The following is a 15,002-nucleotide window of genomic DNA, read 5'->3' as shown; positions in this document are numbered from 1 at the left end:
CTGGCAAGGAACATTTTTCCTTGAGCCACAAGTGTGATTATGTGCACCTCCTCACCAATCCCTCAGTTTGGTATCCCTCTATCTATCTCATTCCTCCATTTCGCTGTGAACATCCCACTTTCTTCTCCACTATCTCACTGGGGGCACGGCTGGTGATTAATCACAGCAGCTGACTCTGACACACGGCTAAATTGGCTCCGCTAACCTGATATATACCACAGGCTGCAGTGGCGACTAACACGCCCAAGCTCTCTGGAGTATCCCGCCTAATGCGGAGATTGCATTGGCTTTGAAGCTTAAGGCAACAGAAGTTGCGAGCACCTTTTCTCTAATGCAATCTTTGTTGAATACTTTCTGTGTATTTGACCATGTGCTGAGATCAGAGGACTTGCATATGGAGACAAGTGAGGAGAAATGGACTCTGTAAGTATATGGAGAGGAGTGTGATTTATTATTGCAATAAATCAGGAACAAAGATAATGCTGTAAGGATGTTGGTGGGTGCTATTATCCAGGTTGGAAGCAAGTAGAAGGGTTTTTGTTTGAACAGCTCTCTTCTACAGTACGCTTCCATTACTGCGACTATGTACCCTGATATTATGATCCAGGTCTGGAATTCCAACTACCTTATTAGGGCCACGTTAAGGCCATAGACAACACTGAACCAGTTTAGTCATTTGGGTTTGACGACAATGTTGACAATTCTTACGATTAAAAATACAAACAATAAAAATACCACAATAATCCGAATTAAAAGCATATGGCGGTTTGATTTTTTTTTTTCCTTGGTGAAAACAGTCATATGGAGGCGTAATCTTCATTTGTACCAAAAGTCATACAGTGCTGTAGTCTACCACCAGCCTACACTAGCACAGTAGCAATGTAGTCACAATAAATATTTGCATAAAAAACACTTGTAGTCCATAATATATATATATATATATATATGATACAGAGAGACTGGAAGAGTCACAGAAAGACATAGAAGTGGACGTCCCTAGAAATTTAGAATCAATTAAATTTTGCCACTAGGTCCCTTGTAAGATAATAGCAAGTTGTGCAAAACGGATTGAAACTTTGACCAGCTAGGCATGTGCATTCAAAAGTTTAGAGAGGGTCAAATTAAATTCATCTGTGAAATGGTCATAGTGAATTTTAGGTTCATCTTAAGATTCAACCTGAAAGCCGAATAGCCCTAATTTAGTTCCCGTTAATGAAGCATTTCCTTACCTGAGCGACCATCTCTTTGGATGTCGACATGGTGCCAGCTGCCTTCATTGACTTTTGCCTGCGTCGCTTTCACTTTGATAGTACCAGAGCCCATGTCCAGCACAAGGTACAACACCCCATCCAAAAGCTCCACGGCAAAGAAGTCCACCTTGTTGGTCTTCTGGGATTTTGCATCGCGTCGCTCCTGAGGTTTGCCGTGGGTGAAAAGTATTAAGCCGTTAGGCTCTGAGGTTCGGAAGTCGAAGGAGATAGAGCCCACGCGTTTGGTGTTCCATTTCGGCAAGGCCAGGTAAGAGTCGGGAGTCTCAAAGTTGATGGGGTCAAGGGTAGGGACGTTTTCACACTTAAACACCACATCGCCCTGAAGTTTCATCTTTGGGTCCACAATTCGGGCCAGGCGGGACAGTTCCAGACGGATGTCATTGTTTTTGTAGACCACCTTAAAAAAAAAAAAAAAAGATGCAGGCATCAGAGTGAGTGCATGCAAAAAATGAAAGCAATCAATTCGTATAACCATCTTACTTTGGAACGTTGACGACTGATAGAAAGATTGTTCCTGAACCACAGTGATTATTGAGTGAATGAACTTCGTGGAAAGAATACAATAGCATCACAGTCTGGTTATTTTCCCAAGTGCTTACATGAGGACACAGTCTCATGTGTTTTTGACCCAATTTGTGGTAATTTACTTTTTGAAGATGAATCTGCGATCAATGAAAAAGACATTGAACGCAAACACTTGGCTATATTGTATTGAACTGTCAGAGGCAATGTCGATATTGCTAGTAACACTCACAAGGACAGCTCAAAAAGACTTCATATGGGCGAACCCAGTGAGAATAGACTCAATACCATCACTATTTACCCACGATAAAATTTACCAAAAGCCCTCATCCATAAATGTAGAGAATCTTAACATTACAGGTGAATGTAACAAAATACTGCAAAAAAGAAGCACAGTTGATTATCATTGGAACGCACTGAGGTGGAAAATTAATGTCCCCTCTGCTTTCTGTGGAGGAAGACAGGCTTTTCCTGGTATATAGGGCAGTGTGTGCGTGTGTGGGTGTGTGTGTGTGTAGGAAACAGCAATAGTGTCACAGCGAGCACAGCTGTCAGCAAACAGATTTTACTGCTGCGGGATTACTGATAATCCTGGAAGATTTGACAGGAAATCAGCACAGGTGACCCAAACGCAAAGAAGGAATAGCAAAGCAAACAGGCAACATAGAGAGTAAAGGCAGTCGATATAAAATTTGTGTCGTGGGTGGGGCCTGGACAAAAAAAGGACAGTAAAATAGTCAGATTCCAAGAATTAAAGGCTTTAAAACCATTGTGTGACACTTGTGTTTGAAATATGCTTTGGTGCAGTATAAACAGCGATGTAGCTGTCGGTACTCTTAAAATGAAATTAAGACGTGCTGAATATGGCTGGCAACAAGTAGTCAACACACTTACCCATAATCTACCCATAATGTACCTCTTTTTTTTTTTTTAATAGTCTATGCAACTGGCATAATTAACAGCATCATTTTCAAGTAATCAACTGTTAGAGAATAATTTGAATGTTTTAAACAAACCTCCCAATAATAACAGTATTTTTTTCCTAAAATAAAAATGCACTGTTCCAAATTACTAAGCGCAGCAGTGTTTCAAAAGATAGTCATTTGCTGCATTTGCATCATTAGGATGTTATATTTGCTGAAACCAAAAGCTATTTCAATCAATCTATTTTACATTTTAACATAACAGGACCTCTTATCTGACAGCAGCTTCCATTGAACTTGTGCTGCAATGAATTCGGTTAGTGAAAAGATGCCAGGGTTATTGTAACCTTTGCATATGCTCAGAACATAAATATAATTTCTTGCTTAATGGATTAACATTTTGGCATGCGAAAAAAAAATCAACAGTTTGATTAGAGACGAAATATTTTCCTGTGACCACAACACCACTATGATGGCCCCTTATTTGAACTCCTAAGACTTTCTTTGAACAACACAAACATTCAAGGATGGTTTCATAAAATGATTTTCCCCAAAAAAGCTGCAGCTGCCTTGCTGTTTAAAATGCAAGCAGATCGAACCACCATCAAGATTGCACGACTCTCTCTCTCTCTGAAACACTGATGTTTTTTTTAAATTCTGACGCAAAATTCCTAACCTTCCACTTTTAGCAAGCTTTAAGTCTACTCTTGGGCAAAAGAAGAAACTGAATAATACATGAAAAGAAAAAAGGAATGGGGGAAGTTTTAATGCAGCTCCTTTGCAATGGGAAAACTATTGTGATGGTCACTGTGCACTCTGAAGAAGAAAGTTTCAAAAACGTGCTTCCATCATGATATCTTATTATGCTGCAACATAAAAGATATAGACCTATAGGAAAGCTAGTTTTTGCCTTTTAAAGCGGAAGTCAACCCAAACATATTTTTTTCAAGAATATGTTCCCAGCACGCCCACTAGCTGAAACACGGCATTCTGATTAATTTTGCGTTTGTGGAATATAAGTTAAGCAGCAAAATGCACTCGTTTTTAGCCACCCCTGGGGGCGGCCATTTTGTCTTCTGTCGACTGAAAATGACATCACAAATGCTCACAGCGACCAATCACGCCTCAGACTCAGAAAACAGGTCAGCCGCTTTAAATTAACTTTCTAACATTATGTACTCGTAAAAATATTTTCCAAACAATAAAATGTGATTGTATAATGATTTTTAAAGCCTATTTTTTGCTGCACTCTTGATTAAAGTGATTGGATTGGTATCATAAAAAAAGGGAGTGACCATTGCAGCCATGTGCAGCTTTCAAATGGGCCATGTTTTCCTTTAATCTATCAGCGATCTTATGGGGCCCATTCATAATGCAGGGGAGTGGAATGACTCCATAAAGCCAAGATCCCCCATCTCTGCTCCTGGTTGGCGTATTGATTGGGCCAGGGAAGGCAAGAAAGCGTAGGGCATAGAAACACAAAGGCACGCACGCATGCACACTGGCATATACACTTTTAGAATCCCTCCCTAATCTACTTCAGCTCAGTGTTCATGTCCTCTCAGGCCCCAAATTGCAGCTGCTGTTTGATGCTGATGTAGCACCAATGCTAATGAAGGAACAGGAGGATTCCACTCAAGAGGTGTGAACATAAAAATGAGGTGCTCATAAGACTTTGCAGAGGGAATTTGCTTTTGTCTTTTAGCGCTGAATTAACTTGCAAATACAGAACATACTATTTAAAGGGTCCATTTTAGACCATAAAGCAGAACAAAATTCCTCAGAGAGCGCAGATGAACAAATGATGGACTAACACATTATGAGAGGGAATCAATCTGGATCACCACTGAAATGTCATATGTCACATACAAATATTTTACCCATCTCAGGGGGCGGCCATTTTCCCACTTGTTGTCAACTGAAAATGGTATTACAGCAGGGCTTTGCTATCAGCTTCAGAAAACAGGTGAGCCATGATTGGTCATTACCTGAGCCCTGAGTAACAGTGATGTCATTTTCAGTCGACAGAAAGTAGCAGAATCCATTCTAATTATTTCGGCTGGTGCCATCAGATTTTATTTAAATTTGTCATTATTTCATAATTAAAGATATTCGGCCTTCACCAAACCTCAGAGTACTAGGCAAATTGTAATTTGACCAAAAAGGAATTTTAAAGCGTTTTCAGAAGCACTCAGTCTACTACCAAATCTTGTTTTTGACAAACATATTTTATGATGTAAAAGCGTTATGCACATAAATTAAATGGTTTTGTTGTTGTTTGTGCTATGCACTAAATTTGGTGTCAAAGTTTGTAAGCAAGTAAATTAATAAAACTTGCTCCTGTGATTCCTTCATTATCCTGCTAACAGAAATGAATCAATTAACGGGAAGAACATGTACTCGTTAAATATATTTAACATTCTAACATGGTTTAAGGCAGGGGTATCAAGCTCATTTTTGTCACGGGCCACATCGTAGTTCTGGTTTCACACGGAGGGCCGTTATACACAACTAATTGATGGATCACTAGTTTTGAAATCAGAAGCCATTAAATACTTTGTTCAACTATTTTTCAATGTATTTTAAAGTAAGGATTGGTAACAAACGCTTGAAATATCGAATATGTTGTGTTAGCAGTGAAGGCGATTTCAAAATGTCAAGTGAACACATGATTTGTCTTCGCGGGCCACATAAAATGATGTCGTGGGCTGGATCTGGCTCCCGGGCCTCGAGTTTGACACCTGTGGTTTAAGGTCATTCAGTCTTGTGGCTTAACCTAAAATGAAGTAAAGATGAAGGGTGAAGTCAGACATTCACATAACCCTCTGTTTGGCCCTGCAGAAATTAAAAAAGCTTATGAAACAGAAGGACAGGGTTCCATTTGCATTTGTATCTGAGGGGAAAACATGCAAAACGTGGTGACTAACACAAACGTGATGACAGCAGCCTTTCGTTCAAATACCAAATACTCTTGGCCTGCTGTCCCCTCACTCTTCTTTCTTCTCACTCTTATTGCCTGTGTCTTCTGTAAACTGACTACCCGCATTTTTATTGTATACCCCGCTTGAATTTCAATACCTTCTGTCCTCACATTCATTCTCTTCCTGCTCCCAAGTCCTCTTCTTGATGCCTGATGACAGCGTATGCTCCCGCCACCCCCACAGTCTGACACAAGTTGCCACTCCAAGGCTCTGGAACCATCAACGGGTGCCCCGAGACACCCCAAGGATGGGCTGGATGGCGTGCGGGAGGAACGGCTTTGCGCGAGGCGCTGACAGCATGCCGCTGCAAACGTCGAGATGACTGGCGAACGGCTGCCCACTGGTCTTGCTTTCACGTGACAAGGCTGAGTTTCACGTGGCGGAGCGTGAACACTGGGTGGAGCCTGTGTGAGTATTGCGCATGGATGACAGCCCCGGTAGCCTACAGGGGCAGATGCATGCAGTGCAGCCTGAACTAGAGGGTTTACGACGGCAGCGCATATTATCGCTCGTTGCCGGTCACAGGAAAAGTAAGGGATTCACGTACTGCGGCAAAACATGTTGACATCAATGTTTTGTTTGGCTGTTTCAAAGGGATGCAATTTACGTACTTCCACCGGGGATAAGGGATCAATGCACCCTCTCAACAGTGGGAACTGGACTAAATTGTTCCCTTATTATCCAGAGAGATTGAATTGTGCGAGAGAAGATGGGAGAACAAATACCATCTAGAAATATATGTGCAGGGAAAAAATGTATAAGGAATTACTCATATATGGTGTCATAATCAATCCTGAGTAATTTGCATCATCCTGGTTAGCAGATGGCTTCACGGCTGCTTGATGTCCGCACCATATGAAGAAGCGTCGAGGGCCGCAAAGTACTACCACTGTCAGGCCTAATGGTGAATCGCCTCCATGAATATTGTCCAAGCGTGTCTCGCTCTCAAGGGTCCAGCCATGGCTGGGTCGCACTCACTCTCAAAATGTTGCGGCTACATATGCGCATGCAGCTACGACAACAACATGAAGTAATGTTTCATTTTCTAATCTGAACTAGAAATAATGGATTCCTGCGGCACAGCCGAAACGACAACTAAAAATCAATTGAGGACGATGATGCTAAAAGTTCATCACAATATGTCATAGTGATCCCCATATACCACGGGGCTGTGAGTAGAATAAGGACGATATCGGAGAAGACTGATGGGACAATTGCATTACCTGACATGCAGTGCCTCCATGGTTTTCTTGAAAATAAGATCAATATTTCAAAATCGCTTAATATTTGGGATGATAGAAAGAGGTACAATTAAATTAGTAATGAAATGATGAAAGCATTGTGCCAATTGTCTGGAGTTGATTATTGATTAATTGTGTCATGAACCAATTGAGGGAAAACAGATGCCATGACCTGGATGCAGCCAGCTCAACGACTTTTGATTTAGTCTCAACCTTTTGGCGGTATCAAGGGGAACAGCATCAGTTACTGGAAGGTCAGAATATGTGTATCATTCATACAAAATGTTTTTCTTTTTCAGATGATGACTTCAACAATGAACAAACAAAACAATAATAAACTACATACACGTACACAATTCACTGAGACCAAAACCTATTATTATTTACAAACATAGTAATGCCTCCTTTGATATACAATATTAGAGAGAAATAAGGTCGTATTACTTTGTAAAAAGGATATAGTTTGAATTTCTTTGGATCTAACTGGATTGTGGTGGTGTACCTAATAGCCCGTGAGGACATGTTGAAAGATAAATGGTCAAAGTAAGGTATCCCATATTTCCTCAAACTTTGCACCCTAGTTCCTGATTATTTTTGACTCGTTACTAGACGTGGCAGTGGCTCAATTGTTGGCTGTGACTTTAATTAAGTGCCACACCTCAAATAAATGACTCTCCCTCTGTATGAGTAATTACAAAAAAAAATCAGTTTTTAGCTGTGACCTGTTTATGACCCAATCATCTGAATTTTGCAGGTTTCTTGTCACTCTTGTGTTTCTGCGTAAGGACAAAACAGTCAAATTTACCCCTAAAGATGTGGGTATATTTGGTAGGGTTCACACATTGGTTTGAAAGGCAAACGGACTCAGGGTGGAGCAGCACCCAAAGCCACTCAGTTGGACGGCAAAACAAAAACGATGCAGACAAGGTGACTTTCTCATCTTATTTCTGCAAAATGTGTATGTTTGTGTGTGTTAGTGCACCCACAAATAATGATGATGTGATGGTCACAATAGTAATTTGACAGAGGCTATCTGAGCGGGACTGACTGGCGCAAACAACACAATTAAAAAAAATAGCTTTGATGATTATACAATTTCCTGTATAGCTAAAAGAAAATCCTGAATAGTACCGGTTGTCAATACGCTGGCTAATATGGCACCTTATAGTCAGTGTTAGGCTCATGTGTCTCATTTTGTCAAGCCTATACAATGCTGTAATTTAGCGTATTTAATTAATATCCTTGCGGTCACCATTAAAGCAAAATGTAAACATCACGTGGTGTTCTTGATGCATTTTTGTAATACTTGATGAATAACAAAAGTCCCAAAACAAAGGCTTTGGAGATGTCTTCATCAGCAGATAGTGTATTTATTTCATATCGTTGCCCATTGGGAGACGCTCTTGCAGCACACTCAAGCTGACGCTGCAAATTACATGTGACACGAGCAATTTTTATATGTTGTCCCACAGCAAGTGTGATGAATTATTTTAAGTACAGAAACAGGGAACGTTTGATACTCCCTGAGCTAACTCGGCTGATTTAATTGACAGTCTAATTGTATTCACTTTCCTTTTTGGCTTTCTTCTTGCAAAAGAATGATTAGATTTAAAACATCTGCTGAGGGTCGGACTCAGAATGGACATTTCTGCAATGCTACATCGTCATTTAATGGACTTTGAAAGTTTGAGCACTACTGTCGATATAACAATCAGAACGAGCATCCCACACAGAGCTGAATTAGTCACGGCCTGGCTTGCTTTGTGGGTATATGCGCAAGGGTTCTCCTACCTCTTTGAGGCAGCCCATGAAATTGTTGCTAACTGGAGATCCAGGAAGGTCCGCAGTGCTGGGACTCCCACCCACATAGAAGAAATCGTCAGAGCCCAGCATGGTGTAGTCTTCCTGGGTGTAACCAGTGGTGGTGAGGATCCCATCGACGGATATAGTCACCTGTTGAGGGGTAACACATAGCCAATGCCGAACCATTACAATCTGGGATATGTTGTCGTGCTGCGTTTTAAAACACATCTCCTTCCTTGGTCTGCATTTGAAATGAGGCATTTGCACTCCATTTTTGGTTTCTTGTTCAGCTTTTTCATAGAATCCTTGTGTTACCCGATCGTTTTGGACCAGACAGCGTTTTGATTTCGGTAATGGATTTTTAGTCATAGGATTCACAGGACAGGTAAAGAAAATATGGCAGAGGCATATTTTCTTTATCTTTGATGGGGGTAAGAAAATGGATCGTAGGTTTGGTTCTGATACTTTAGGTTGGGGAAGGGTTAGTACAATGTTCAAACCAAGGACAAATTGAGAACACTTGTCTTAGGTTTAGGGATTCGTCTTGTAATTGCAGACACACATATACAGTTGACACACACAAATTCTCCCGCACGCTCCTCTCTCTTTCAGACATCTTTAAATACACGCACATGCAAAACAAAGGGGACTTTTTCACACCACATCAATTTGCAAACCAAGGCCATCACTGTTAGAAAATAAATTAGACACATTTAATTGGACATGTAAGGGAGTAATTGAATGGTACCATACAAAGCTTGAGCAGATACACGAGGTGCAGAGTCTCATGCACATTCAAGACCGAGGCCCATATTCAAATATTGTCTCAGAATCGCAGATGCTGATCTCGGATCAGGTTTAGCTCAAGTGTCATGGTGGTGGTTAAAAGTCACATGACCAGACCCAAAAAAATCCTCGATCAGTGTGCATATTCTTCAAAATATTGTGCCTATGGACCCAGGGGTAAGGCGATGAAGGTTAGAAAAGACGCAAACGTTCAACACCAGCATGCTACAAAAACACACAGGGAGGGCAAAATGGGTGAAAATGATGTATGAGGGGTGAGTGAATGAATTATTGTGTTAGTGGTTATTTGAGGTTGCATGAATTGTGATGTGAGTGAAGTCTGGGCATGCCATGCGCCATAGTGAATTGGAAACAACTGTCAGAGCTCCCGCAATAAAGGTTCAGCGTTTCCAGTTTTCGGTCTTTTTCTGTTTTTAGGGCTCGGTGCTGAGGTCACCATCTTTGCTGGGATTGTGGAAAGCTTCTGTCAGTTCTGGACGACAGTCCTCACAAAAAATGGGGACTTTTTGTGTGAACAAATAAAAGAAAAAAAGTAAGGTGCCCTGGCAAAAGGCAAAGAAGTCAATTTTGTATTTATTGGAAATCTGCAGAAATGTGGAGTAAAAAAAAAGGAAAAACAAAAACAAAAACAAAAACAAAAGAGAAAAGTCAAAGCTAAAGTGAAAAAAACAGGATGGGGAATTGTGAGGTAAATAAGAAGGTTGTTGGCAGGTCAGGGAGGAAATTGAGAAGTGAAGAAAGAATTGCCTGGTAATACAAACCCATCTCCTCATTTTTTGATAAGAGTGTCTAGGATGGAACTCAAAAAGAACGAATAAAAGAAGAGAGGGGGAGGGAACACACGGCAAACCCAAAAAAAAGACAATAAGAATGATATCTACCAGACAATGTAGTTTGTTTACCATAGCGTGTCCAATGCCTGATTGCTTTCCAGAAAAAAGGGGGAGAAAGGAAATCAAAAGAATAGTGAACAAAAAAGGTTGTTAATAAGGATGGACAGAAATTAAATAAAACCAATGATGAAGAATTAGGATGTTAGTACATTAGTTAGTTAGATATTGGTTAGTAAAACATGACTTGTATCATGGATGAGTTAGTGCCGCGGTGAATAAACACTACATGATTTGTAAGAGAATTGTCTGAGGTAACAAAGGGCCAGCCTCTTGTCCCAATCACATTTCCTATAATCAGCGTCCTGCCAGAAAACACAGACAACAACACTGAAAAGCCTTGCATTTGAAGGTAAAAATTTGTAGAGCGCAAAATCCATACAGAACCTGTAGTGTTTTTTTTCACCCTGGATCTTACAGTGGCTTTCAAAGTGGAGAGAAAATGATAGTGAAAAGCAAGGGCGGAAGAAGAGAACCTCGGGAAGAAAATAAGTACCAATCAGCTTTTCGTGTCTAACCGCCTACACTGCGAGCGTTTACAACTTCATACACACTACTAACCCGTGGCGCTACAATTTACTGCAGAAGTCAGAAAATCAGCATGAACTGTTTATGCCACTTCGCAGACACAACTATTGACAAACCCCGTTTCACACTAACTCAACACTTGTCTGTGTGCAAGCCCTATTCAGCAACATTGATTCATACCACAGAAGAACCTTAAAATTAATCCTCTGCATACTGCAAAAATACTGTGTGTGTGTGTGTGTGTGTGTGTGTGTGTATGTGTATGTGTATGTGTATGTGTATGTGTATATATATATATATATATATATATATATATATATATATATTAGGGTGCCATAAATGCTTTGTTAACCTTACAAGCAATGTTTTAAGGAACATTTTAGCATTCTTCATGGTCCAAAAAGTATATAAACTTTGGTGTAATAATAAAGTATATCAATTAAGCTTTTGTTTACGTTGGTTCTTCTTTAAAATAAGTGTAAAGCAAAACACGTGGGGCCTGATTTGCTAACGGTTTGTAAGTGCAAAACTGGGAACAAACCGGGCTGCGCAATCATGGTGTCCATGGAGATGAATCCTTTAGTTGCAACTCTCTGACTGTACACTACTGCTCCATCCCAAAGCAATCAAACCCCAAACTGAATCTATACATTGCTAAACTATCCAATAATAAAATCTGCTTATCCACTGCAACTTATTTGGGGGGGGGGGGGGAGCATTAGCATCAGTTGTGCTATAAACATAGCATCAATGGATTCCTCAAAGGCAAACAATTCATTGGGCTTTTCAAGTAAAAGTCTATATTCCACATAAGCAAAATGCTACTGAAAACAAGGAGACGGGAACAGCAAGCTTGAGCAGACGTGAATCATTACATACTGTAAGGAAACATTAAAGAAGACAATATTTGTAATTTGACTACACTAACTGCAGCTAGTTTCTGCTGGAGAACTGCTTTGCTTTACACAATGCATTCGAACATAAATCAAACAATGATTTAAAAGAAGAAGGTCATGTTATAAAGAAATCTGATGAGATTTGTCACGGAACTGTGGCAATGCAATGACAACTGATAAGAACATGGTGACATTTTTCAAACTAGCTCTGTCACTTCACTCAGCTAATCTCAAAACCCCCACCGGCTACCCCCACCCAAAATAATTCAACCTGTTGCCAAATTCCATCCATCACCACTCCCCCGTCCCCGATTACCTGTCTCAGGTTGCGTGTGACTTTGATATCGTGCCAGGCGTTGTCATTGAATTTTCCATTGACAGGCTCGACGATGGCCTCAAAGGCCCCGGAACCCAGATTGATGACGAGGGAAACCGCCCCATCTTTTAGCGCCAGATTGACATAGTCTGCTGATTTCCCCGTGTGGAGCAAGAGGCCGTTGCGCTGCCACGTCTTGAAGGACAACGTGATCTCATCGCTGCTGCTCTGGATGGGGTTCTGAGACAGGTCGTAACAGAAGTACTCGGAGCCCCGGAAGGTGGCCACATTTTCCTCCCTCGCTGAAAATGACAAGACAAAAAGTTGAAATGTTACATTTTGACATCAGTTGCCCATTGCAGGTACAGTGCGCCATAAAAATATGACACTAATCAGACAGGTTAGGTACATAGTCCGCGAAATACAATATGTGAGATTCATCAAAATTGACAACCAGCATATCTGTAAAGAAAGATTGTTTTGATAGAGCGCTTCTTCCAGATGGTATTGGACTGTGCACATGTAACAAGCTGTCTTGTAAGTAGATTTTAAATTCACATGAACAGACAATCTGCATTGATGGTGATTGTTGAATTAAAGAGAATGTAACAATGTGAAGTAAATCCAAACCGTCTCCCGAAACAGAACAAGCTTCCATGTTTTCCCAGGAATAAATTATTAAAGAGCCTAATTAAAAAGGAGTATTGTTTTGCAATGTAGAAAAAAGTCACATCAAGTAAACAGCAACTGTTCGCCATAATTACAGTTTTGATAATTCTGCTGTTCAGTTAGCATCATAAAAGCCCTGTTTGCACAACTGAGGATTTAGATTTCACATATAAAGAGACTACTTGTGATGGAAAACCATTTCCATCTAATGGCACACATGAATCCAGAACAAGACTAATTTGACAGTTTTACACCACTTCCATGTTTCAAAGTGACTTCTTGAGCCCATTTTTTATTCAGATTACTACAGAGCATAAAGTGAGGATAGGAAGTGCGGGAGCTGATTGAATGCTAACCAAAGTTCTAATCAAAAGGCAACACATTCTTTTTTAGGAATCGCTGGCATTGTTCAGATTTTTCAAACGATCACTTCTACAACTTTCCTAGGAAATCACAATGTCCCATCACTGGTGAGATCATATGGTCCTTGAGGGTTAGTTCACTTTGCACTTTCTGGTGGGAGTATAGGCAATAATTGGTAGATTAATTTAATACTCACAATGTGATTTTGTCAAACCTGAGACAAATTGTGATGGGTGATTTTGCTTTGATGCAAATGGCACCGCTGTGCGTAACCATGACAAGAAGTTGGCTCATTACACTGGCTATGTTTCCATGGCCGTATTTATTCGGATCAAAACCCTGATAGGAAGAAAAATGTTTCATGTACACACCCTATTTGGAATATTCCGATCCGATCAAGCCCAGTCCGATCAAGATTTTATTCCAAACGAGAGGGGTGGGCTATGTCGATTGATAATCTGGTCAGCGTGCATGAAAACACTTATTCCAAAATTTCGGAACAAACCGTCTTTACTGCGCACGTCTGTGTCGTCAGTATATGTATTTTTGTTATTATCGGAAGCTAGTAGAAGCAGAGCAAGCAAACGACATGGCGGGCGCAAAACTGAACTGGTACATTCGGGGCTCCGTTAGAAAATGTTAACTAGACGTAACAGCGCAAATGGGAAAAATATGCGAAATAACGCTAACGTTTAAAGTAGGAATGGACGGAGTGATGTTTTGTTGACACGAAAATCTCTACGGCTTCATATTCTTCTACTACTACTTTCTGGTACATGTGGTCAATGTCAAAATAATATGTTCCGATCGAAAGTGTGATGCATACAAACATACAAGTCCTAATCGGATCAATATATTCTGTGTCCATGTGCAACAGATCATTTGAATCCAAATTCTGTTTGGATTAAAGACATTTTGTCCATGTAAACGTAGCCAATGTGACAAATATTGGGCAACCTGTGTCAAATTTTAAATGTAATGTAACGCAAGACGAGTTACGCCAAACGAAATCTGGCTTTTTTGCTCTTGCTGGCTTCACCGAAATGATCCGAAAGATACATTTCTTTTCTCTAACTCAGCGATGTTTTTGTCTTCCGCTAACACTTCTAATTCAACCACTTCAAACCTCATTTTGTGCTTGCTATGAGCTCCGGAATTATGAAATCCATCAGAGCTACCTTAAGCATAAAAACCTTCTTTTAAATATAGAGGTCTCCGCCACTTTGACACCTCTCGCCAGCAGCATGTGCTGTTGTTATCGTTGAGCGTGACTGAACATGCAATTTAGCGTCTGCTATTTGGGATCCGAGTACATCAGGCCTGTTTTCAACAGACGTAACAAACGGTATCTTGTCCTTAGGAAGACATGTTGCTCATTGCATCCTGACAGAAAGCCAACAAGTAGCACTAGGATAGAGATTAGAGGATATGCATTATTACCTGGGAACAGAACACTTCACCAAGATGCATCATTTCCTGTGTCCCGAATGTTCTTTCTCTTTATTGTGTACACACACAGAGAAGTCATAAGGGCCACAATGTGAAAAGGGGAAAAAATAGACACGAAGACAGATGACAAGGAGAGAGCAACCACGTGGGCTGCAGGCTGAAAAGCTTTAGTTTGTTGGTTTGGAACAGACTACATGTAAACATGGGGAAACATTGTTGGAAAGCTGGCAGAGTGATACTGAGGATGAGAAAATCTGACACAAAGAATTTGGAAGGAAAAAAAGAGAACAAAATAAAGTTGATCAAGGTTATGGAATGATGAGATGTTGATTCCGGTCACTAA

General features: G+C 40.4%; 1 protein-coding gene across 11 annotated transcripts in view; it reads right to left on the bottom strand.

The window, feature by feature from the left end:
- Positions 1–15,002, bottom strand: part of nrxn3b (neurexin 3b) — a 221,780-nt gene that overhangs the window by 149,609 nt on the left and 57,169 nt on the right. For 8 of the 11 annotated variants that reach the window (XR_015084051.1, XR_015084052.1, XM_086019782.1 and 5 more), the window contains exons 5-8: positions 12,179–12,480; positions 10,430–10,474; positions 8,730–8,891; positions 1,230–1,668 (exon numbers count right to left, since the gene is read on the bottom strand). Coding sequence is in view for 9 of the 11 variants with exons in the window: in XM_086019782.1 (XP_085875908.1) it covers positions 1,230–1,668; positions 8,730–8,891; positions 10,430–10,474; positions 12,179–12,480 (948 nt within the window). In the remaining 2 variants the exon portion in view is untranslated. The remainder of the gene's footprint in view (positions 1–1,229; positions 1,669–8,729; positions 8,892–10,429; positions 10,475–12,178; positions 12,481–15,002) is intronic. The other 3 variants (XM_086019778.1, XM_086019780.1, XM_086019775.1) reach the window with 2 other exon arrangements.

This window comes from Filicampus tigris, chromosome 20 (assembly GCF_054856515.1).
Source record: "Filicampus tigris isolate MCC_2025a chromosome 20, RoL_Ftig_1.0, whole genome shotgun sequence".
Classification (NCBI taxonomy): Eukaryota; Metazoa; Chordata; class Actinopteri; order Syngnathiformes; family Syngnathidae; genus Filicampus; species Filicampus tigris.
The sequence above is the reverse complement of the archived record's forward strand: the minus strand, read 5'-3'. Positions and strand labels throughout refer to the sequence as shown.